This window comes from Bos indicus, chromosome 19 (assembly GCF_029378745.1).
Source record: "Bos indicus isolate NIAB-ARS_2022 breed Sahiwal x Tharparkar chromosome 19, NIAB-ARS_B.indTharparkar_mat_pri_1.0, whole genome shotgun sequence".
In the NCBI taxonomy this organism is placed as follows: domain Eukaryota; kingdom Metazoa; phylum Chordata; class Mammalia; order Artiodactyla; family Bovidae; genus Bos; species Bos indicus.
Window position 1 is genome coordinate 35,709,017 of NC_091778.1, and position 21,845 is coordinate 35,730,861.

The 21,845-nt window shown below is 60.7% G+C and overlaps 2 protein-coding genes across 9 annotated transcripts in view; both read right to left on the reverse strand.

Moving 5' to 3' along the window:
* Positions 1 to 9,356, reverse strand: part of MYO15A (myosin XVA) — a 52,211-nt gene extending 42,855 nt beyond the window's left edge. For 6 of the 8 annotated variants that reach the window (XR_011562010.1, XR_011562011.1, XM_070773180.1 and 3 more), the window contains exon 1: positions 215 to 9,239. Coding sequence is in view for 6 of the 8 variants with exons in the window: in XM_070773180.1 (XP_070629281.1) it covers positions 215 to 3,760 (3,546 nt within the window). In the remaining 2 variants the exon portion in view is untranslated. Of the gene's footprint in view, positions 1 to 214 lie in introns of all 8 variants that reach the window. The other 2 variants (XM_070773182.1, XM_070773178.1) reach the window with 2 other exon arrangements.
* Positions 9,357 to 9,678: 322 nt separating this feature from the next.
* On the reverse strand, positions 9,679 to 18,509 carry DRG2 (developmentally regulated GTP binding protein 2). The gene is made up of 13 exons (XM_019981944.2): positions 18,335 to 18,509; positions 17,459 to 17,619; positions 15,826 to 15,915; positions 15,264 to 15,324; positions 14,905 to 14,995; positions 14,319 to 14,391; positions 14,112 to 14,202; positions 13,882 to 13,979; positions 13,552 to 13,628; positions 12,494 to 12,582; positions 11,849 to 11,907; positions 10,731 to 10,784; positions 9,679 to 10,425 (listed from the first exon to the last, which is right to left on the reverse strand). The coding sequence occupies exons 1-13, from the start codon at positions 18,396 to 18,398 to the stop codon at positions 10,339 to 10,341; spliced, it is 1,095 nt and encodes a 364-aa protein (XP_019837503.1). The 5' UTR covers positions 18,399 to 18,509; the 3' UTR covers positions 9,679 to 10,338.
* Positions 18,510 to 21,845: the final 3,336 nt, after the last annotated feature.

Consider the following 21,845-nt stretch of genomic DNA (forward strand, 5'->3'; position numbering starts at 1 on the left):
GGAGTTTCTGGCGTCTCTGTCCTCTGCTTGCCTGTGCCGGGCATCCAGCCCCTCATTTATTTCTCTAGAAGCTCCAAGAGGCTGTTCTTTCCAAGCTACAGATGGGAAGACCGAGGCCCAAGCAGGCAGCCGCTCTCCAAGGTCCTGAGAATGTCTCCTGCCCTGTTTCCCAGGAAGGAACCCCAAGCCCTCCCTCTGACCTGTGCCCCCATACCTTGCTCCACAAGCCTTTGGTGCCAACCTCTTCCGAGGGGCCCCCATGGGGCAGGCCGGCAGCTCCAGGGCCCAGGCGACAGGACAGGGGGCGGGTGGATACTTGCAGCTGGGGTTGGTGGGCCTCCGCAGGCAGCCAGAGGCGGGACCAGAGCAGACTCCAGGCTCTTGGCCTGGGGATGGGCTCTGGCTCCTGGGTCACCTGGACAAGGGGCTGCAGAGGGGCAGGACCAGCTCGCTGGAAGGAGCTCAGCTTCTGTATACGAGGCATGACCACTGCAAAACGCCCAGGACTTGCCTGGAACCGTTCACCTGCCTTGGGCAGGGGTCCTGGGGCCCCTGTGGGTGCCAAGGGAGCTGGGGCACTGGGCAGTGTCCCCCACCGGCGCCATGGTGGCCATGTGGCTCTCATCTGGTCACAAGCAGCCAGTGGGTTGGAGAGACTGAGCCTCAGTGCTTTCCGATCTGAGTGGGCATCGCTGGAGGGTGTTGGGGCTGGGGGCTCAGGCTCTGTTGGTGTCTGGGCGTCCCCTGGGCAGGCCTCTTCTTCAGGCTTTTTGGGGCTGGGGCTGGCTGATTTGGTCAGCTGTCCGGGTCCTGGGTCCTGGTGTCTCCCCAGGAAAATGCAGGTTGAGTCAGAGGCTGGGTCTTCAGCCTGGAGAGCAGGGGAGGGCACTGGGCCCCCGGGCTGGAGGAAGGAGCTCGAGGGCACAGGGGGTGGCCTGGAGAAGCCACGGAGGCTGCCAGGGCCTCCGGGCCAGGGCGAGGGTGGGCGCTGGGTGGCAGGCATGTCCACGTCCAAGCTCGGGGCCAGCGGGGGCACTGTCCAGGGTGTCTCCGAGTCCTCGGGCTCGCCCTGGCTCTCTGGGCACTCAGGGGCGGCAACAGCCGCATGCCAAGACCCAGGCCCCTGCGGCAGCAGGAAGGGCTGGCGGGGCCGGGGCTTTACGGCCCTGGTGGGCGGCTCACTGAGGCGGCGCCACGTGCGCGGGAGGCGTGAGGGCAGGTTGAGCGAGCGGTGCCGCGGGCGGGGACCCAGCAGAGGGGGCGGTGAGGGCGGCCGCGGGGGGCCCAGCAAAGGTGAGCGGAGTGCGCCAGGGCGTGGCGAGGCTCGGCATGGGGACGGGGGCTCCCGCAATGAGCGGGGACGGCGGGGTGGTGGTGAGAAAGGCGGCCGGAAGGGGACGGCGCGGATGGAGGGCTGGGGGGACAGGGGCCCCAGGGGTGAGCAGTAGCCCAAACCGGGCCGGCTCCTCAGTGAGGGTCGGGGTGAGGGTCCAGGAAAGCCGAAGGCAGCTCCTTGGTGGCGAGAGCTCCTGAAGGAAGGCTGCGGTCCGGGGAAGGCCAGTGGGTCTGGGAGCCCCTCAGGGATCAGGGGTGGGGGCTCTGCCAAGGCCCGCCAGCTGGCCTGGGGTGCAAGGGGCACGTGAGCCGGGGCGGCCCAGGGTGGCGGGTGCAGGCGGAGGGAGCTGTAGGGCGAGATGGCCGGGGGCAGGCCTGGGGCCAGGGCGAGGGGCGGGGCGAGGGTTGGGGTGGGCGCTGGGCCGGGCATGGGGCTGGGGCCCAGACGTGGGGTGCGCGGTGGGGTCGCAGGGCGGTGGCAGTTGTTGTTGTTGCGCGCGCGTGCTTGCGCCCTACGCAGCACGATGGGCGTGCTGGGGCGCTCGGAGTCCATGCCCGCCAGCTTGTAGCCGAAGCGCTTATAAGCCGCCTCCCTGACCGTCGGGCCTCGCCCCCGGGCCTTCCGGCTGCCCCTGAGCCGCGGGATGGGCTCCTTTTCCGACAGGGTGTTTTTGAGGAACCGCGCCAGCGACGTGGCCGGGCGTGGTGCGGGGCGGCCGATGTCCAGGCTGAAGCCCAGGCCCCGGGGGCCGCCGAAGGCCGAGAGGGCACGCTGGAGGTGGCGCTGGCGCGACGTGAGGAAGCCCCAGAAGGGGTGGCCGTAGGGCACCGGGGGCAGCGGCGGCATTTCGTCCTCTTCCTCGTCTTCATCTGCATCACCCAGGGGCAGAGGGATGTCCAGGGAGGGCGGCAGGGGCACCTCCAATTTCTCCTTCCCGAACAGCTTCACCTGGGGCCGCGGGAAGAGGCGGAACCTGCGGATGAGGGACAGCTTGGACCTGGCAGGCTTGTCCATGCCCTGCTGCTCGAAGAAGGCGGCACTGGGCAGGCGGAAGGAGGTGCCCGGCTGTTCACTGCCCCCCTCCTCGGGCTCCTCCAGCTCCGCTATGTCATCCATCGGGTGGGCATATGGGTTGTGGGGTGACAGAATGGGCGGAGGCACCCACGGGTACGCGAAGGCCGACTGCTGGGGTGGAAGATAGGGCCCTTCAGGGGGGTAGACTGCCTGGGCCCCACCATAGGTGCCTTCCGCGAAGGGGACACCATAGGGCTGCGCGTAGGGATCCAGGTGGGGCACGCTGTAGGGATCCAAGTGGGGCGCAGCATACGGGAGCTCGTAGGCCAGGTCATAGGGTGGGTATGGCGGGTAGAGCGCCTCGGGAGGGGCGTAGGTCTCCGGGTAGTAGCTGTGCGGTTGCACCTCGGCCGCGTAGGCCTCGTAGTAGCCATAGGGAGACGCGAACGCCGATGGGGGCGCATAGGGGGGCTCGTAGTCGTCGTAGCCGTAGCCGAAGGTGTAGTCGGGGTAGAAGGAGCCGCTGTAGTAGTCAGGGCCGTAGTAGTCGTAGGGGTCCTCAGGCACATACTGGTGCGCGTAGTCGTAGGGCGGCCAGGCTGGGCCGTGGGGGCCGTAGGCGCCCTGGAGGGGCTCCTGCTCCTCCTCGTACCGGTACAGCGATTGCTGGTCGTAGTAGTCATCGCCCTCGCGGTGGTAGTCGTAGTATTCGCCCAGGTCCTGGAAGCCCTCAAGCCCATACAGCGACCTGCGGGAGCCCGAGTGCCGGAACGGGGCCTCATCCTCAAAGGGCAGGAAGCCCACGGGCTCGCCTGATGCGTAGATGCTGTGGGCGCGTGGGAACCTGCGCAGGCGGCCCCCTGGCCGCAAGATTTCAGCGCCCGACGGGAAGGGCAGCTTGCGCGAGCCCACGCGGGAGCCCGAGCGGTCCAGCCAGGCGTCTAGTGTGGCCTGAGTGCTGCCCGACTCCTCGGCCTTCTTGATGAGGAACTTCTTAGTGAGCCAGTTGATGGCCGTGGACGCCTTGCTGAGCGACTGGGCACGCGGGCGCAGGCGGCCGTAGCCCCGCCGTCCGGGGAAGCGGATCACCATGAAAGACGGCTTCTTGCCCTTCATGGCGCGCTTCTTCTTGCCCATGCGCATCTGCGTCATGAGCTTTGACGTGGATTTGAGCACGGTGCGCGCCTTCTTCTTGCGTTTGGTCTTCTGGGGGCCTGTGTGGAGGCCCCAGAAGAAGGCTGATGCGCTCCGGAACTGGCCCTTCTTGGAGATCTTGGGCGTGCGGTCTCGAAATCCCATGAACAGCCGTGACGTCCCCTTCAGGCTCCGCTTGGGCTTCTCCGGCTCCGGCGCCTTCTTCCCCTTCTTCCCTTTCTTGGCTTTCTTCTCATCCTCATCTTCCTTTGCCATGGTGGTCACCTGCTCCCTCCCAGATCGTCTGGTGTCACAAGCTCAGGACCTTGGGGACACGGGGACCTGCCGAATGTCCTGCCTGTGGCTGGACATGCAGCCTCCTTTGACTCAGAGCAGCTGGGACCGACCCTGTGGCCTGGGAAGGTTCAGCCAAGCTCCTTCTGGCTGGGACCAGGATTTCAAGGGGGCACATTCATAATTCATCTCCTCGAGCTCCGCCTAGAGTTTCACCCTCAAGGCTAGTGGAAAGCGCCTGGGTGTTGTTTATTGGAAGTGGGGGAGGCCTGGCAGGCCCATGCTGGGGCAACAACTTAGCCTTACAGTCTCCACAGGGACAACCGTGCTGACCCCAGTTGAGCCCTCCCCAAGCCTCTGCTGACCCACCCACAGAAGTGAGCGCTTGGGTCAACTGGGCCCCAGAGAAGGGGAGCCTCCTGCCCTAAACCACACAGCAAGTCTGTTCCGGGCCACAAATGGAGCCCCATCTCCTGAGCCAGAGCCAGATGTTTAAAGGCCAGCAAGTAACCCTGGAGGGGAAGCTGGGACCCTCCAGGTCCTGGGTAAGGGAGGGGGAGGGTGGGCAAGGCAGGTGCCCAGGACTGCTGTCAGTGTAACCAGAGCTGGCCAGCTCTCAGTAGTGTGAATAATTTACTGGGGAGAACCAGGCTGCTGGCTCAGAAGGCAGGGCAAGAAGGGGGCATCTCAGTTCCAGTGGGGCTTGATGGGGCCTCTTGCCTGGCCAGGGCAAGGGGTGCAGAGGAGCAAAAGCAGTGGGTGGGGCCTGGCTCTGGCCCCAGCTCTGCCGCCAATGGGCTCTGTGGTCTTGGGAGAGCCCTCTGTCTTCTCTGGGCCTGTTTCCTCCTCTGGAATGAGTCATGACCCCACTCTGTCTCCTTCACACGGAGGAAACAAGATGTGATGGAGCTGCTGGGCAGCATCCCTGACCAGGGGCACCATGTGTGTGGCCCGTGTCCCAGGCCCCTTCCTGGCCCTGCCGCTCCTCCCGGTTTCTGCCGCTGCTGAGACAGCCCTGTGGTCCCTGCCCTTTCCAGGTACAGCTGATTCCTCCAGGGTGGCCGCTTGACCCAAAGCCATGTGCCCACTGTCCGGCCGGTGACCAGTCCACTTAAAAAACCTGCACTATGAGAGGCAGGGGCTGAAGCTTGTTAGATGAAAGGGACCAGGGGAGAATTTAGGGGCCGCACCTCTGGGACCCAAGGCCTGGGTACTGTCTCTCCCCTCGCCCACCTCTGCCCAGGAATCAAGGATCAGGACATAAGGGCCTGGGGAGCTGAGGACAGGTCTCCAGCTAACGTCAGGCTCTCCACTCATTGGACTTCCGTTTAGTCCTCGGGCCCCACAGCCAACTCTGTGATTACCTTAAGGTTTTCCTTAGAAGATCCTGGGGCAGAGGCGCTCTAGCCCTGGGCCTACCACTTGCTGACCCTTTGGAGCCTCAGTTTGCTCAGCTATGAAATGGGGACAGAGAGGCCCTTCTCAGACAGAGGAGAGGAGCCAAGAGGTGGGTGTGTGAGGAGATGCACCCCCATCCTCCCCTCCTCTCACTCCCTCTGCCCCCTCGCTTCCTTCTCTGCCTCTGCTTCTCCTCCCCCAAGACTCACCAAGAGCCCTTTGGTGCCCAGCAGTTCAGGGGATGGTGTGGAGTGCTAGGCCAGGGGCTGCTGGTGTCCCCAGGGAGTGGGAACCAGAGTAGCCAGGCACCTTCCAGGGGGGGTGGCACACAGGAACTGGGCCCCCACAGGGTGGGATCTCAAGGGGGCATCCACCCCCATCACCTCCTCTGCTGTCTCCCCCCACCTCATTTTGGGCTGTGGCTGCTGCCCACTGGAGAGAACATGGAGCAGGGGTTCACTCTGAACCCAGAGGGGCCAATACCCCACCCCCAACTGCTTCTCCCGGAGGTGGTTTCCAACTGAGACCCAGGCCACTGTTTTCCCATGAGGGTCTCACAACAAGCTATGGGTGGAGACCATCCACTCATCTCCAGATGAGGAAACAGAGGTGAAGTGACTTGTGCAAGGTCAACCAGCTAGGGATGGTGGAATTGGGCTCCGACCCAGGTCTGGTGGTCCAGAGTCACCCTTCTTACTAGGTTACCCTTGCCTCAGGGCTCCTGGGTGCTCGGGCTAGCATGTGGCGGGGGGAAGACAGTGGGTGCAAGCAGGGGCTCAGCCAGCCTTCCAGTTCTGGGGCCGAGGGCCCAGTGCCGGTGGGAGTTGCCTAGGCCCTGTCCCTGCTCAGGGCCCCCCTAGACCCCTCCCAGGCCTGGCTCCAGTCCCTCAGGACAGCAAACACTGACTTGTCTGTTCATTCACTGGTTGAGAAGTGTTTGCTAGAAGCCTGTCCTGCAGCAGGTGCTGTTTAAGCACTGGGGACGCAGCTAAGAAAACAGAAACCTGCCCTCATGGAGCTGACATTCTGGGCAGGGGGACTGGCAACAAATAAGGTGAGTGAGTGAAAGACACAGGCAGTCGGATGGTGTGAGTATTGGTGTTGAAATAACACAGGGAGGCAGCACCAAAAAGGGCCGGGGCAAGGTGCCTCAGAAATGATACCCGGGCCAAGAGCTGCAGGAGGGGAGGGAGGGAGGCCTGAGGGGAGCACAGTGGTCCTGACTTGAGGGAGGAACAGCAGAGCCAGGGTGACAGCACAGTGAGGGGCAGACGTGGGGGTGGGTTCGGAGGTCATGGGTGAGCACTTGGCCAGAGCCGTAGCAGAGAAAGGGTGGAATCAGACCTCCATGGTCTTCACAGAGTTCCTCTGGCCACTGCAGAGGCTGCTGTGGGAGCCACCGCGTGAGGAAGGCTGGGGCCAAGGACAGAGTGGGGGTTGCCGATGTGTTTGCGTGTGGAGACGAGACTGCCTGCCAGAGTTCCTCACTGAACCGGGCGGGAGTGGAGGCTGCCAGCAGACAAGGCTATGGGCAGAGCAGAGAGAGACTGGATGTCAGCCCTGCGCATGGAGGTCTGGGCCATCCACTGTCCGGGTAGCTGGCAGGAATTGCACGGATCGGAGCTGACAGTAGCCATCAGTCAGTGGCGTCTTGGCAGGACGGCACTGGGGTGGGGGCATGCGGAGGAGAGGCCCCAGCAATGAGCCTGGGGCTGCACTGCTGGGGACCAGAGCCGGTGGCAGAGACCAGAGGGAGGTGTGGGGAGACCCTGCATCAGTGTCACCCAGGACACTTCCCCAGAGCAGACGGGAGCCGTGGCCTGGAGCAACTGTATTTGTGATACTAATGGTAGGCTGCCTGGCTCTATGTTCATCACACAGAGGCTCTCCTCAGCCCCGGGAGTGGAGAGCACCCCAGCGCCCATGCTTGCATACAGTCGAGGGGCCCAGGGAAGAGGCCACATGACTCACTGTGTCAGACCCAAGACGGGAATGGGACCGACCGAGAGCTGAGCCTCCCCCAGAACCTCTGGGGTCCCTCTCTGAGAACATGGGCTCTGCTATGGCTGGGTTGGCCTCTCTGAACATCAGTCTCTTCATCTGGACAGTGGATTTTGGAGCCCAAGGACCTGAGGTTCCCTGCTGCCCGGCAAGTCAATGGCTACAGTCCAGTGCCAGCCTCTGAAACAAACACCAAGCTGCCAAGGACACCCAGCGTGGGCAGACAGAGGTGTGGCTCCAGGAGGAATCCCTGAGCCCCTTTCCCCACCTCAGTTTCTTCAAATTTCATGTGGAGCTGGGGGCGGGGTGGCACCCTGTAGTCTCTAAAGGGGGCCCCCTTTCTAGCTGTTGAGGGTCCCGCCTCTCTCTCGGCCTCCCCAGCCTCAGCTGCAGTCAAAGAGCGGCTGTCAGAGAACAAATCTCATTCGTTCACATGTTACCTGCCAGGCACCGTGTGGGGCTAGGGGCCACAAAGTGGAGCAGAACCAGACACAGCCTCCACCCTCCCACAGCTCCCAACGTCAGGGGTATACAGACATTAAGCAGAAAGCCACACCAATAAGGGGGGACTGCGGCCATGGGAAGAGCTGAGCAGACCAGGCTATGATGTGGGCGGGGAGGGGGGGGGATGCTGCAGGGGGAGCCTGGAGGGCCCTCCAAGATGCTAACCCTGAACCAAGATCTGTGAGATGAGGGAGCAGTTCAGACGGAAGAGGGAACAATTTTCAGGCAGATGGAATAGCATGTGCAGAGAGCAGGTGGCAGGAGGGATGGAGTGAGGTGAGAGTGCAAGTGAGAAGTAGCCAGGATGGCAGGAGGAGCCAAGTGAGGCTGGGCGCTGGGGCGGGACTGTGAGCCCTCCAGCAGTGGGGGACATGGCCGGGCTCTGAGCTGTCGGGGTGCTGCAAGCCTATCTGTGTTCTGAAAGTGGAAGTGACCAAGTGTGCTGAGCCATACTACGTGCTGGGCCCCAGATCTCACACCTCCCCCACGTAGACGCGGGTCTGTAACGGGTCTCAGGGAGGTTTGGTCTCTGAGCTTTGAACCCCTGGCTGCAGAGTGTCGTGCTCTCAGCAGCTGCTCCTTATGCAGTTGTCCTGGACAAAAGCTTCTGGGCCACTGTGTGGAGATGGGGTGCAGGGACAGTGGCTGGGCCTGGGTTGGCTCTGGTAGGGGACACGCTCAGGTCAAGTGGGCAGCCCTGGAGATGGCCATGGGGGCTGGCCTGGGGCCCGAGGCGAAGTGGGAGGTGTGGGGAGATGACAAGTCTGGTCTGGGAAGCAGAAGGTGTGTGGTGACCGTGGGTCCAGGTGGAGAGTCAGGGAGGAGGATTAGGTGGGTGTTGAGGCTCCTCCAGCCCCAGGGACACCTCCCCGGCATAAGGCTCTGTGAAGGGCCAGGTCATGCTGACCTAGCCTCGCACAGACTAGACAGCATAACTCTGCTGACCACAGATCCAGAAGGCCCAAGACCCAACACAGACACCCAGACTGCCCCGGAAACAAGCCCACCCATGGGGAGGGATGTGGGGGGCCAGTGACCACAGCCCCAGTCATGCCTCCCAACCAGACACTGGCCAGGGACACCTGGACCTCTGGCCTCATCCTCATCCTTCCCCAGCCCAACTGGGGAACAGACAGGCCTGGAGGTGACCCCTGTAAGCCTAGGGCCCTTCGCCACATGTGAGGCAACCATCACCCAGGCAGAACCCCTCCTTTGGGACCTCATGGCTGAGTTGGGCAGCCCACCATCATCAAGAGAACTGCACTCGACCTCGAGCATCACGCACATCTCACAGATAAAGAAAGCAAGGCCAAGATGGACCTCACAGTGGGTCAGGACAAGGCCCCAGCTCAGCCACTGCGCCCCCCTACCCCTGCACCCAGGGGGTTGGGGGCAGACCCCAAGGGCCCAGGCCAAGTCACCTTACCTGGGTCCTATGGCGCGCTCCCTGCCCGCATGCCGCCTGATGGGGGTCCTGTGGCCAGGCCCCAGGAGTGCAGCCGCCGGTGGAAAAGCTGGCCTGGAAGAGAAGCCCAGCCCACCCCGCTGCCCGCCTGGGCCCCATGCATATTTAATAATGTCCATTATTCCTGTTTTGTCACTGGAAAGGAGACTGAGCAGCTGACAGAGGAGCCAAGAACAGCAGGGAGAGCAGAGCTGTGGGCCTGTTCCACACCCCAGCCCCTCCCCAGACCCCCTGGGGCTCTGCCCCCACCTGCCAGCCAGCACTGGCTGTCCCCCCAAGTCTGTTACCATCCCCCCCATCCCTGGGAGGGGCCCCTCCACCCTGCCTGCAGAAGCAGCAGGAGCCAACCCGCTCTCACTGCAGAGCCTCCCGGGGGTGCTGGCCACCGTCCTGGGGCAGAGCCCTGCAGAAGGCCCCTCTCCCCCTCTACCCTGGTCCCCCAAGCCCAGGCTCCACCCGCTCACTGCTGCCCCTGACTAGAGCTGGCAACTGAGTTCTGCAAACTTAACACGTTGTCCTTAGTAAACAGGAGTCATGGTTACCTTTTTATTTCAGGAAGGGGAGCCAAGATTTGGAAAGGAAATGGGGTTTGGAGAGAAAACAGAGTCCAGACTCCAAACTCCCCACCCTAGGGGTATCAACCAGGCTGGGTCCTGGGTTTTGTGCTGGGCAGGGGCTGCCCTGAGAAGGGGTGACCCTTCTGGACTGGTCAGGCCGTGGGGGGCATGAACTGTGCCTTTAAAGCCCCAGATCTCTGGTTTTCATCACAGGGCAGTCCTGGGCAGGTTTGGGGTGGGGATAGGTGTTTGTCTGGGGCGGCCCCCTCCCTGAGAACCAGAGAAGCTGGCAGGAGCTGAGAGGCCCCCAGGACACAGGCGGGCCTGGGTCCCTGCCCAGCACTGAGCCAGCTTCTGCATGGGCCCCAGCGGGGGGAGGTGGGCAACCACCTTCCTCTGCGCCAGAAGCAGTGGGGTGGGCATGGGCCCAGAGACCCACATTCAGCACCCCTCGGGGGCCCGTCTCACAGGAAACACCCCAGCCCAGTCCACCCAACCTCATCCTCTGCCCAGCGAGTTCCTTATCATCTGCCCACCGAAGAAATGTGGAAACAGCAGACGTGAGCCCCCTTCCCAGGGTGTGCGTGTATTTTGCTGGTTTGGGCTCCTGAGTCCCACGGGTGGGGGTGGGGGCACTACTTCTTGACGATCTGGATGACGTCCTCGTGCTCCATGGTGTGTGTCAGGCCCACCCGCTGCGGGCTGTACTTGGTGCTGGTACCCTGGTGGGGAGGGGGACTCATCAACCTCTGAAGCACCCGGCCGAGGCTGACGGAGCTGCACGGGGGGAGGGCGGGGTGGTGCTGGGGTCTAAAGTGGGGGTCCCAGCACAGGCAAACCCTGCAGCTTCAACAACAGGACTCCCAGGAGTCAGACCGCCCTGGATCCCAAAGCAGGAGGCCGGTGTCCGGTCTGGGTCAGCACGTGTGCTGTATATCTGGACAGCAGGGCTGACGGACACCCTGGTCCCCAGGTGGGAGGACGGGGGCGCCTGCCTGACACCGGGGCTGCTCTGCCCAAAACTCACCCACACGAGCGCGTACTTGAACTGGCTGGCGAGTGACCGGTGGATGCGGTGGCACTGGAGGGAGAGTGGGACAGTGAGCCTCACGAAGCCTCAGCTCACAGCCACTCGGATGCTCCCGCTTCCCGCCTCCAGGGCACCTGCAGGCTGTGGGGCCACAGCCACAGGAGGACCTGGGTCCTAGCGGAAGGGGCCCTCTGCCCCCTGTGCCAGAGCAGCAGCCCTGACAGCTGCTCCCTCAGATAGGCAAGTGTCCCAGGAAGGAGCGAGGCCCTGTGGGGCAGGCCTCCCTGGGCTGAGACCCAGGCCCCTCTGCCACAAGCCTCGCCCATGCGCTCTCCATGCCAGCTGGCAGCACACGGCCCACACCCCACGATCCCTCCGGCCTCTGGGCCTCTGCACAGGCCACCCACTGCCTGGAACACCCTTCTGCTCCCAGCTTCTCCACTTTCCTTCCTGGCATGGCTGAAGCCCCATAACCTCTACAGCTGGTGGCCAAGGGCCTGAAAGGGCTGGGGTTTGTGTCCCCTGCAAAGATGCAGGGGGCAGCGACAGGGAGAGCCGGCTCCCAAGGGCACCTGGGTTAACAGGCTGCGGCACCCCCACCCTGGTCATTGCAGTCCCCACCCCGTGTGGGACTATTTAGTTCCAGGATTGTGGGACTGGAGTCTGCCGACCACGAAGGACCCAATTCTGGCAGGCAGCGGGGCTCCTTTGTTCAGCATGGACTGTCCCTGGTGACGGGGTGCAGGAAGCACTCAGCCCCTTGGGGTAGGGGGCACGAAGAAGGGCCAGCATTCGGGGTACACGACTTGGAATGAACCATCCGGAATTGCCCAGGCTGGCAGCCTTCCTGACTGAACATCTGGAGGGCCCCAAGGACCTGGCAGCTCTGGTGTGACAGGACAGTGACGACCACTGCTTCCCAGGTGTCCCTGCACCAGCAACGAGCCTGTGCCCAACCCGTTGGCGTTGCTCCACGCCCGACTGCAGCCGGGTGGTGGGATGCATGTCCATTGCCTGACTGCACGTGGCTGAGGGTTGGCCGAGGGCCCAGAGGACATCAGACAGGACCCCGAGGGGACGGGAGGGGCTCCCCACCCCTGGCAGGTCTCACTCACCACGTGCTCCACAGAGGCCCCTTTCCGGAGAATGATGGCATCCGTGAAGTCTGGCCTCTCTGCACAGGTTGGGGGGTGGGTGGGAGTCAGCAGAGCCAGGGTGCGATGCCACAAGGCTTCTCTTTACAGAAAACAAGGGCCCTTCCATTCTCCACCGACTGCCCCCCTACTCTCTGGCATACCCTCACTAAGAGTCCTGATCAGGCAGGCTCTACAGCCTTGACTCGACACAGAAAATCAAAACACACCCCCATCCAGGTGCAGACCCCTGCAAGACTGTCAGCCGTGAGAGCCCTGGCCAAGGGGACCCGCAGGAGAACTTGGACTGGACCAGCTCCAGCCGGGCAGCTCGTCTCCCTCTGCTGATGCTAACTGCCCAGACTCACCTGCGAGGCGTGTGCTCAGGGGTGGGACTTGGGGGAGGCTCCTGTGCTACCGGTTCCCTAAAGCTTGGACGTGGGGCCTGTTATCACTGGGGAATCCACTGCTGGGCTGTCTTCCCCTCAGCGCCCCCTGGAACTTGGCTTCCTATGCCACTAGGGCCCAGGTAGAGGGTGGTGCTGGCTTAAAAACAGGAGAGGCTCTCACATGGAGCCTGCTAGGCCAGGGTTAGCAAAAGGGGGAGGACGGCTGCGCCGGACTCACGGCCTCGCTTCTTGGTGTAGATGCAGGTCAGGGCCAGGTACTCCCACAGCATCTCCAGCAGATAGTCCAGGTTCAGCTTCATGCCGCAGCTGCCGGGAGGAAGGAGGGGTTGGTCAGAGCGGCCCTGGGGCTCCTAGCACCAGACTAGTACAGCCCTGATGGTGCTCGAAGGCAGCACACCGGTGGGGCCGACAGCTCTTCAGCTGCCATGCCTCCCATCACCATCACGCTCCTGCCCACAGAGCCCGGCCATCTCTCTGGCGCTCTTGGAGGGCCCAGGGCACGTGTGACAGCCAGGGCAGCTGGGGGCAGAGGATGACTGCACAGAGCCCTCCCCAACGGCAGCCCAGCAGGGGTTTCAGCGGCCGGGTGGGCCCTGGCTTGGTCCTCTGCTGCTGCACCATCCTGAGTGGAGTCCCGCCCTCCCCCGAGGTGAGAGTGAGCACATCAGAGTGGCTGGTGGCCCAGGTGTGGCAGCAGGAGGGGAGCAGGTGTCCTGAGGAGGGACCCCTGTGCCTGCTGCTCTCTGTGGATGCTGGGGATGCCCAGGAAGCAGTCCTCTCGTGGGCCCAGACCACCTTCCTGGTCCTCGAGGTCTTAACTCCTCAGGAGCTGAGCCCCACTGTGGTGCTACAAAGCATGTGGGTGGAGGCCGTGTGCAGCAGAGGGCGGGGCACGAGGCCAGGCTGCCCCCACAAGGCCTCTGCAGCCATGGTAGGCCGGGACATAGATGGCCCCCAGGACTCACCCCTCAGAGAAGCCCCACCTGAGGATGTTGGGACCTTTTCCTTCTGGTGATGACAGAAGCCACGTCTCCCAGGGCCTCAGCGGCAGCCTGGGGCTCCCTGGTTAACTGCTAAGCCACGAAGCCCTAACCACTCTCACCCTGGACCTCAGTGGACGAAGTCCTTCTGTTTCCTGAACCAGAGCTCACCCCACATCACCCGTTGTCCCAGCCTGGTCAGCGTAGGACCTGGCCCAGGTCACGAGCAGCCCCAGGACGGCCTTCTGCCTTAGGCTGCGCAGAGGCCAGACAGATTGGCTCTGCTCAGCCTCACCTGATGACCACACTGTCAGGTTTCCGGGCCAGGCGGTCTACTTCTTCCATCGAGATCTGGTCAATCTTGTTATAGACCTAGGGTTGGAAAGGCAGAGAGTGCTGGGGAGGGGAGGAGCAATGCTGTGCGGGACCAGATCCCACCTGCTGCCTCGGGGATGGGGAGGGGGATGCAGCAGAAGGGGCCTGAAGTCCGGCCCCCAGAGACCAGGATGCACTCTGGGGGTCAAGCTGGATGTGCCTGCATGACTCAGCAGCCCCTGGGGTGAGGCTCTTGGCCGGGTCAGCTGGGGCAGGGGTTCCTCCTCCCACAGGGCCTGGCGCCACTTACATACAAGCATGGCATGTACACGCGGTTGCCCACAATCACGTCTATGAACTCGTCTGGGGAGCAGTCTTCTCGGAAGAGCACCTCAGCGTTGAAGATCTCTGAGGGGCTCAGGTTAAGGATGACCTGTGCACCAGCAGCCCCTTGCCCCCCACCCCCACCAGGAGGGCCCCAAACAGGTGGTCTGCATCACCCATCCCTGCCCCCTCCCCCTGCCCTTCTGGTGAGGATGCTGTACTCATGCAGGATTAACTGCACCAGCTTCTCTGAGCACTGAGTCAGCGTGACTGTGGAGTTGAAGGAGATGCCGCCTCCTTTCTTGGGCTGGGGGAGAAAGAAGGAGGCACCACTGATGGAGGGGCAGCTGCAGCCCTGCCCTACCCCATGTGCTGGCAGCCTAGCCCCCAGCTCGCGCCCAGGTGACAGGTGATGGGCCTCACCTTAAAGTAGATGTTGGGCTTGTGCTTGTTGAGGCGGATGCCCACCGACTCCAGCTCCTTCTCCAGCAGAGACCTGGTGGAGCCCCACGGCCTTCACAAGGGTCCCGGGCAGGCTGCACTGCCTCCATATCACAGTCAGCCCCCCACCCCATACCTGGACAAAGACCAGCCCTCTCCCCCACACCACCAGATCCCGAACATCGCTTCCAGCCACCAGAGATAACAAGGAAGAGCCCCGGACACTCTGGTCAGCCCAAAGGGAGACGGGCTGGTGTGCCCTCAGCCGCAGGTCAGGGTGTGAACGAGGCTCTGCTGCTTGGGGCTGGGCTCCTGGTGGGCTCTGGGCAGCACTTGGCGCACCCAGGCCGGCACGGCACAGCCCGTGCCTCCACACACAAGCCTCCTGGGGAGGCCGCCCACACTGGGTGCAGCTGTGGACCACCCTGCCCCTGCTCTCATGTGTAACCGGGCCAAGTGCCCTGGACCACCCACCAGGAGTTCAGGGACACAAGAGCTGCAGCCAGTGTCCCTCCACCCACCCCAGGGCTTCTCTGGGCATGCCAGCCTACCCCGCCCCACCGCAGACCTTTGAACCTCGCCCTTGGTGGCGTCCAGCATCATGATGACGACATCAGCTGTGCGGGCCACAGCGATCACCTGCCGGCCACGGCCTTTCCCTGGTCAGAAAGGTGGGTGCTGGTTACAGTGACAAGCGCAGGGCTGTGGGACCCCTAGCACAGGGAGCCCAGACTCCTCCCCTTATAGACCCGCATGGATTCTGCCACCTGTCATCCTGGAGCAGGTATGTCTCTTAACCCCTGTCCTACTCATAGAGATGTCAGTTTTAGGAGGAAGCTGACATCAGCACCTGGGGAGGAGTAGCACTCCCCACTGTGCCCCCACCAAAGCCTGAGCCTCCACCCCCACTGCCCACTCCTGCCCCACCTTGTGCTGCGCCTTCGATGATTCCAGGGAGGTCCAAGAGCTGGATGTTGGCGCCTTTGTACTAGGAAGCAGGAGAGGAGTGAGGTGGAGCGGGCGGACTGGGAAGGGCCCAGCTGAACCCGGCTTGGCCCCAGGGCCAGGTCTGAGCCTTGTCCCACCCCAGCCAGCCCAGCGCAGACCATGCCCTGAGAGTGGGGAGGCCTCCTGGGAGGGGCCCACAGTAGTCACTGCTGGTGCTGACAGTGCTTCAAAGAAACCACCTCAATGAGTAGGTGGGAGGTCCAAGGCCACAGGACCCCGCTGCCCAGAGCTCCAGAGCTTCATGGAGAACAGGACCTGGCTGGCCAGCCTCAGGGAACCAGGGAGGGCTTCACACTGGCAGATCCTTGGAACCAGCCTGGACTGCAGGATGGGCCAGGTGTCTCTGGGGTCCCGGCAGCCCCAGTCCCCAGAGGTGTCCATGCTTGAGGCCAGGGCAGCTCAGCCAAGAGTCTCCCCCATGCGACCCCCTCCCATACACAAGCTCACCCTCCCTCCCGGGGCCCAGCAAACCCCAACTTACTTCAATGACCCCAGGGATGCAGGTCAGGGTTGTGAATTCATAGGATGCAGCCTCGCTGGCGGTGGAGGTCATCAGACTTAAGAACGTGGACTAGGAGAGAGAAGGCCATTGCAGCGGCAGTCGTGCCCTGCCTCCTGGAGAAGCCCACACACTGGGCCCCCCCTCCCTGCCAATTACCCTGGCTGGGGTGTGATGACAATAGCTGGAAAAGTCACCTCGGGCCTTGCCCAGAGGGGGCTGGACATCAGAAGGCCCTTTCGTGCCCAAGGCCTCAAGCCCGTCTGGAGTGAGGGACACAGGGACCTGGTTCCTAAGAGGGTTCCCGCTCTGTATCAGGGCCCGTCCCCAGCTCCACAGAACCCCCAGACCCTCCTGGGCCTGGCAGACTTGAACTGGGTGACGGCACAAAGCTGCTACTCCAGTGAGGGCAAGGGGATAGGGACCCTCCAGCCTGAGACAGCTGACTGTGGGGGAGGGTGAGTGGGAAAGGGTCTGGATGAACCCTGCAGCCAGTCCATCTGTGGACTGAGAGACCCGGCCTTCAGTCATCTGTGCTGGAGGACCCTGGACCTCCTCCTGATCCCAACCTCATGAAGGAGGCGATAAAACAGGGAGCACGGTGACCCTAGTGATGGATGCTATGGCCCAGAGGCCAGCAAAGCAGTGGGCAGTGCCAAGAGGGCAACCTGGCCTGGCAACCCCATCCTAGTCAGCAGGAAGCCAGGCACAGCTCACTCACACACCCTCAGGCTTGTGAAAGAATCACTGTCACACACTCTCCACACAGGGAGCCTCTTAGAAACTTCAGGCAAGATAAAAACCTGGTGGTGCAGACAGGTGTGGGCAGACAAGCAGCCCTGAGAGTCACGGTTGCCAGAGGCCAACCTGGGGGACATCCCTGAACCTGTCTGACCCCTGCAATGGGCGGTCTGGGCCCTCCTGTGCTCAGGGCCCTGATTCCCAATAGGACCCAGACCCCAAGAGCATAGCCCCTGGTCACTAGAGTAGCTCCTTCCAGCCTGGGCTTCTCATCCGGGAGAATGCCTTGCAGACTGGAAAGTAAGATTGAGGGAAAAGGGTAAGATGAATGAGTCCCCAGCAATGTTCAAGGAGTTGGAGCCTGGCTGTGCTTACTAACCACCTGCCTGGGGGCAGCTGGGCACCGAGGTCACACCTGGCCAGTTCAGGGCCTCACTGCCACCCACTCTCCCCCTCCTGCCACTGCTGCTGCGCCCCGGGCTCCACCTGGGCCTGTGAGCCTACTCTTCCTTCCGCCTCAAGGTCCACTCCTCAGGGCTCAAACACCTGCTCACAGAGCAGGCGCCCCGGCTCCCGAACCTGCCCTTCCGGCTTTCCTGCCCCCCATTTCCCAGATAGGGGGGTCTGAGGGAGCAGGGACAGAGTGTGCCTGGCATGTGGTGCACGCTCAGTAAACGAGACCGAGGCCAGCAGAGCCTCTCTGACTGGGAGGTGACAACACCCCTGTGGGGCTGACAAAGGGGTGCAGCCTGACTCTGGAGAGGCTGGCTCTCCTCCGTCTGTGGAGTCGACTCAGAGGCAGGGAAGAGGTGCATCCAGGTGGGAAAGGAGACAAGCCGCCTTCCTCCTGAGGCCCACGCTGCCCATCACTGACCTTACCCACAGAGGGAAATCCGATCAGTGCCACACGGGCATCGCCTGACTTCATGACATCAAAGCCCTCTCCTTTGGAGGAGGACGATTTGGACGGCTCCAGGAGCTGGGCCCGATACTTGGCAAGTTTCGCCTTCAGCAGACCAAGGTGGTACTCGGTGGCTAGAAGACACAGCACAAGATGGGTAAGTGTCCAGGGCGGGCTGGGAGGGACCCATATGCTCTGAATGCTGGCCAGGAGGCCCCAGAGCCAGGTAGCAATCGTTGTCAAGGAGATCAGAGGAGAAGAAGACCACCACTCAGTTAAAATGCCCTTGGCTTTTCACTTCACTTAGGACAAAAGCTCCTTACTGAGACCTGGAGACCCACTGTCAGGGGTTCTCAGCCCGAGCGGTACCACTCCTGGGGGCATTCTGGGGGTGTTTTCTGCTGTCGCTGGGATGATGAAGTCCTTCAGTATTCATCAGGCAGCGGCCGAGGAAGCCAGCTGCCCTACAAGGTGTGAGTCAGTGCAGCAGAGCCAAGAACTGTGAGGTGACTTCCCAAGCTTAGAGACCGGGCCCAAACCCAGGTCCGCCAGACTCAAGTCAGGACCGCCTCCACCCACCTAACGGCTCCAGGCTGCTGGCGAGGATGTACCTGTTAGGTCTCCTCCTGGACGGCCCCCCACTAAAGGGCAGAGCGCCAACTCCCCAGGCCCAGCCGCCAGGAGACCCGGGTTCGAACCTCGACCCTGCCTATCCAGGTCGGACGCCGTTCCGAGAGCTGAGGTTCTCCACTCGGCCCTGTGGTCCGGCCCTGATCCCGCCCGGCCCCGACGGCTCCTGCCCGCCGCCCGCAGCCGTGGCGGGAGACGCCCCGTAGGGCCGCCCCTCACCCTTATTCTTCTGCGTGCGGGCGATCTCTTTCTCGATTTCGGAGATCTTCTCCAAGATTCCCATGGCGGCAGCTGAACCGAGCGCACCGGCCGGAGAGACGGCAACAGACCCCTGAACTCTGGAACCGTCGGCTGCGGCCGACCAGCGTGCGCCGGAAGCCCACGGAGAACAGCGTCCCCGTTCGCCTGGCGCTCGGGGATTCAGAGTCCGGGCGGGAGACGTCGAGGGGAGCGACATTAGTTCCGCCGCTGGGTGGGCGGAGGCTGGGGAAGCGCGATGGGCTGGACCGGGGCGGGGCCCGGCTGGCGGGGCGGGGCCAGGCGAAAGAGGGCAGGAATGGGGCGTGGGAGGTAGAGCGGGACCCTCAGTTGATGGACTCCGCATTGCGGGTCCCAAGCTCAGCCGGCTTTGCTGGTGTAAAGAAAAGGCGCCGAGCTGAAAGCCTCGTGGCTTCTTTTGCGTTGAGGTTAAACGTCTGTCCCCAACTTCGCCTTCCTACCTGCCAATCAGATGCCTCCTCATAGGATGCAGTCGAGACAGCATCTCCTAAGTGCAATCCTTACCTGAAACTGCTGTGTCTGAGTTTAGACTTGAGGAAACATCAGACAAACTAGAAAGTGGTACTTTTTATAGGACAACTGGGCTGTCTTCAAAATTGTCAGTGATATAGGTGAATGGGATGGGGGAAGGATTGTACCAGATTAAAAGATGTTAAGTATAACGTGTGAACTTTGCCCGGATTCTGGTTGAAATTTTTAAAAGGAGTTATGAGAAGACATTCTGAGGACAATTGGGGAAATTTTGACATTAGACAGAATGTTAGAGTTGTTGTTCAGTCGTTGAGTTGTGTCTGGCTCTTTGTGACCCCATGGTTGGAAGTCCAAGGTCAGGGTGCCAACATGGCTGGGTTCTAGTGAGTGCCCTATTCCTGCCTTACAGACCACTGCCTTCTTGCCCTGTCCTTACATGGCCTTTCTTCCGGGAGTCTGCACAGGGACAAAGGAGGGAGACAGAGACACAGCTCTCTGAGGATGCTTTTTTTTGCCAGGCCTCAAGGCATGCAGGATCCTAGTTCTCCAGCCAGGGATTGAACTTGGGCTCTATGCAGTGGAAGTGCAGCGTCTTAACCACCAAACCACCAGGAAATTCCCTTCTGTATGTTTTTAACACAAGGTTGGGAGTAGGGAGCAGGATATTGGAAATCATGCTGTGTTCAAATTCAAGGTTCATAACTGTGAGCTTGGTTAAATTTCTTAACCTCTTCTACACTCTAAAAACAGGGATAACATGGTTGTTGTAAAAGTGAAATAATTTGCTCGCTCGTAAGTCCTCCTTGAATGCCAGAGCCACTGTCAGTTGAGTCTCCTCAGTGGTTACATCTTCCCCAGATTCAGTCCATGTTTGCCAACACCGTCATGCACCAGGCTCTGGGCTGAAGAGGGCTGTTGTAAGCCCAGCTTGCTCTTCTCCTCCACTGCTGACAAAGCCACGATACGAGCCCTGTAAAGTGCCTGACCCAGCAGCTCAAGCTGTTAACAGTGGGGCTGAGATGTGAAGCCCAGTGACTGCAGGGTAACAGGCAGACTGCGGGGAGAACACCTACATGTTTGGCTCCGTGAGGTTCACAGGGGATGGGAGGGGAGAGCCTTTGGGAACTGAGAGGTACAGGCAGGTGTGGAGCCCCGGCCCATGGAGAGCAGGTCTCTGCCCCACATGCAGCTCCTGGCTCCTACTGCCACACTTGTGCCCACGGAGGTGTGCTATCGGTTTACACTCAGGGACACAGAAATGTCCTGAAATGTGACCCACCTTCCAAGAACCCTGGACCTCTGCTGTGTCTGCTTCACTCGCAATCTCCAAAGGGTCTCTTTCTTCATAAATAATGTGGAATCAGGCCACTCCCAGGATCAAGAGAGATAACCTGAAGACCAAACCAGCCTTTCCTGTTTGGAATGTCTGGGTCCTCCAGACCCAAGCCTGGGAAGCCAACTAGGAACCTCATATGTTCGCATCACCCAAGGAATCTTTGGACTTAGTTGCTTTGCAGCATGTGGGATCTTAGTTCCCCAACCAGGGATCAAACCTGCATCCTCTGCATTGCAGTGAGTTCTTAACCACTGAACCACCAGCGAAGTCCCTCACCTGAGTAATCTTTGAGAGTTGACAAACTTCTAGACAGGCTGCTGCTGGATCTCTGAAAATATTCAACTTGTGCATCAAAGGATACCATATCAACAGAGTGAAAGGTAAACCCAAGAAGTGGGGGAAAATATCTGCCAGGTGGGTACCTGATAAGGGGTTAATATCCAGAATATATAAAGAAGTCACTGACCAACAGCAACACAACAATTTTTAAAAAAAATTTTTAAAACGCAGAGAAGACTTGAGTAGACATTTCTCCAAAGAAGACAATATGGCCAACAACATGTTAAAAGGTGCTCCACACCACTAGCCATTAGGGAAATGCAAGTCAAAACCAGTGAGATAACACCGCACATCCGTTAGGATGTGTGTCATGTATGTATGTGTAATGTATGTACATGTAACAAGTGCTGGTGAGAACATGGAGAAATTGGAACTCTTGTGCACTGTTGGTGTGTGTTAGTCACTCAGTCATGTCCGACTCTTTGCAACCCCATGGATTGTAGCACACCAGGCTCTTCTGTGCATGGGATTCTCCAGGCAGGAGTACCAGAGCAGGTTGCCATTTCCTTCTCCAGCACTGTTGGAATGTAGGAATGTAAAATGGTGCAGCCAACTATGGAAAACAGTATGGAGGTTCCTCAAAAGTTAAAAATAAACCTACCATCTGATCTAGCAATTCCACTTCTGAGTATATATCCAAAAGTGAAAGCAGAGACTTGAAGAGGAATTTGTACACCCATGTTCATTATTTGCAATGCCCTTCAAGTGGGAGGAATGCAAGTGTTCGCTGATGGATGAACAGATAAAGGAAAGTGGTCTATACAGTGGTCTGTTCTTCAGCCTTAAAAAGGAAGTTCTCAGACACGTTAAGTGAAACAGGGCAGTCACAAAAGGACAAATACTGGTAATTCCACTTACACAAAGTCCCTGGAGTGGTCAGATCCACAGAGACAGAAAGTAGAGTGGTGGGTGTCAGTGCCTGGGGGTGAGGAGCTGGTGTTTAAAGGGGACTGAGCTCTACTATGGAAAGCAGGGAAGGTTCTGGAGATGACAGTGGTGAAGCTTGTACACTATGAATGTGCTTAACATCACTGAATTGTACACTTCAAATTGGCTAAAATGGTCAATTTTTAAAGGATTTTTTGATGTGGACCATTTTTATTTTTAAAATTTTGTTTTATTTTTGGCTGTGTTGAGTCAGCTTCAGCACCCAGGCTCCTTGTGGTGGCTCAGTTGTGGCACCTAGGCTTAGTTGTTCCGAGGCGTGTGGGATCTTGGTTCTTGACCAGAGATGGAACCTGCACTTTCCTGAACTGGAAGGTTGAAAATCCACCAGAACTGTCTTGATTTAGAAATAGGGCAGAC

Bases quoted from the DNA above. Each gene is read 5' to 3' on its own strand.
- DRG2 (XM_019981944.2), bottom strand. From the start codon at position 18,398: ATGGGAATCTTGGAGAAGATCTCCGAAATCGAGAAAGAGATCGCCCGC. The intron at 13,980-14,111 runs GCATCCTCACCA...TGAGCCCCTCAG, and splicing joins GTTAATCCTGCATGAGTACA to AGATCTTCAACGCTGAGGTG. The intron at 12,583-13,551 runs GTGAGGCTGAGC...TCCTCCCGGCAG, and splicing joins CCTGACAGTGTGGTCATCAG to CTGCGGCATGAAGCTGAACC.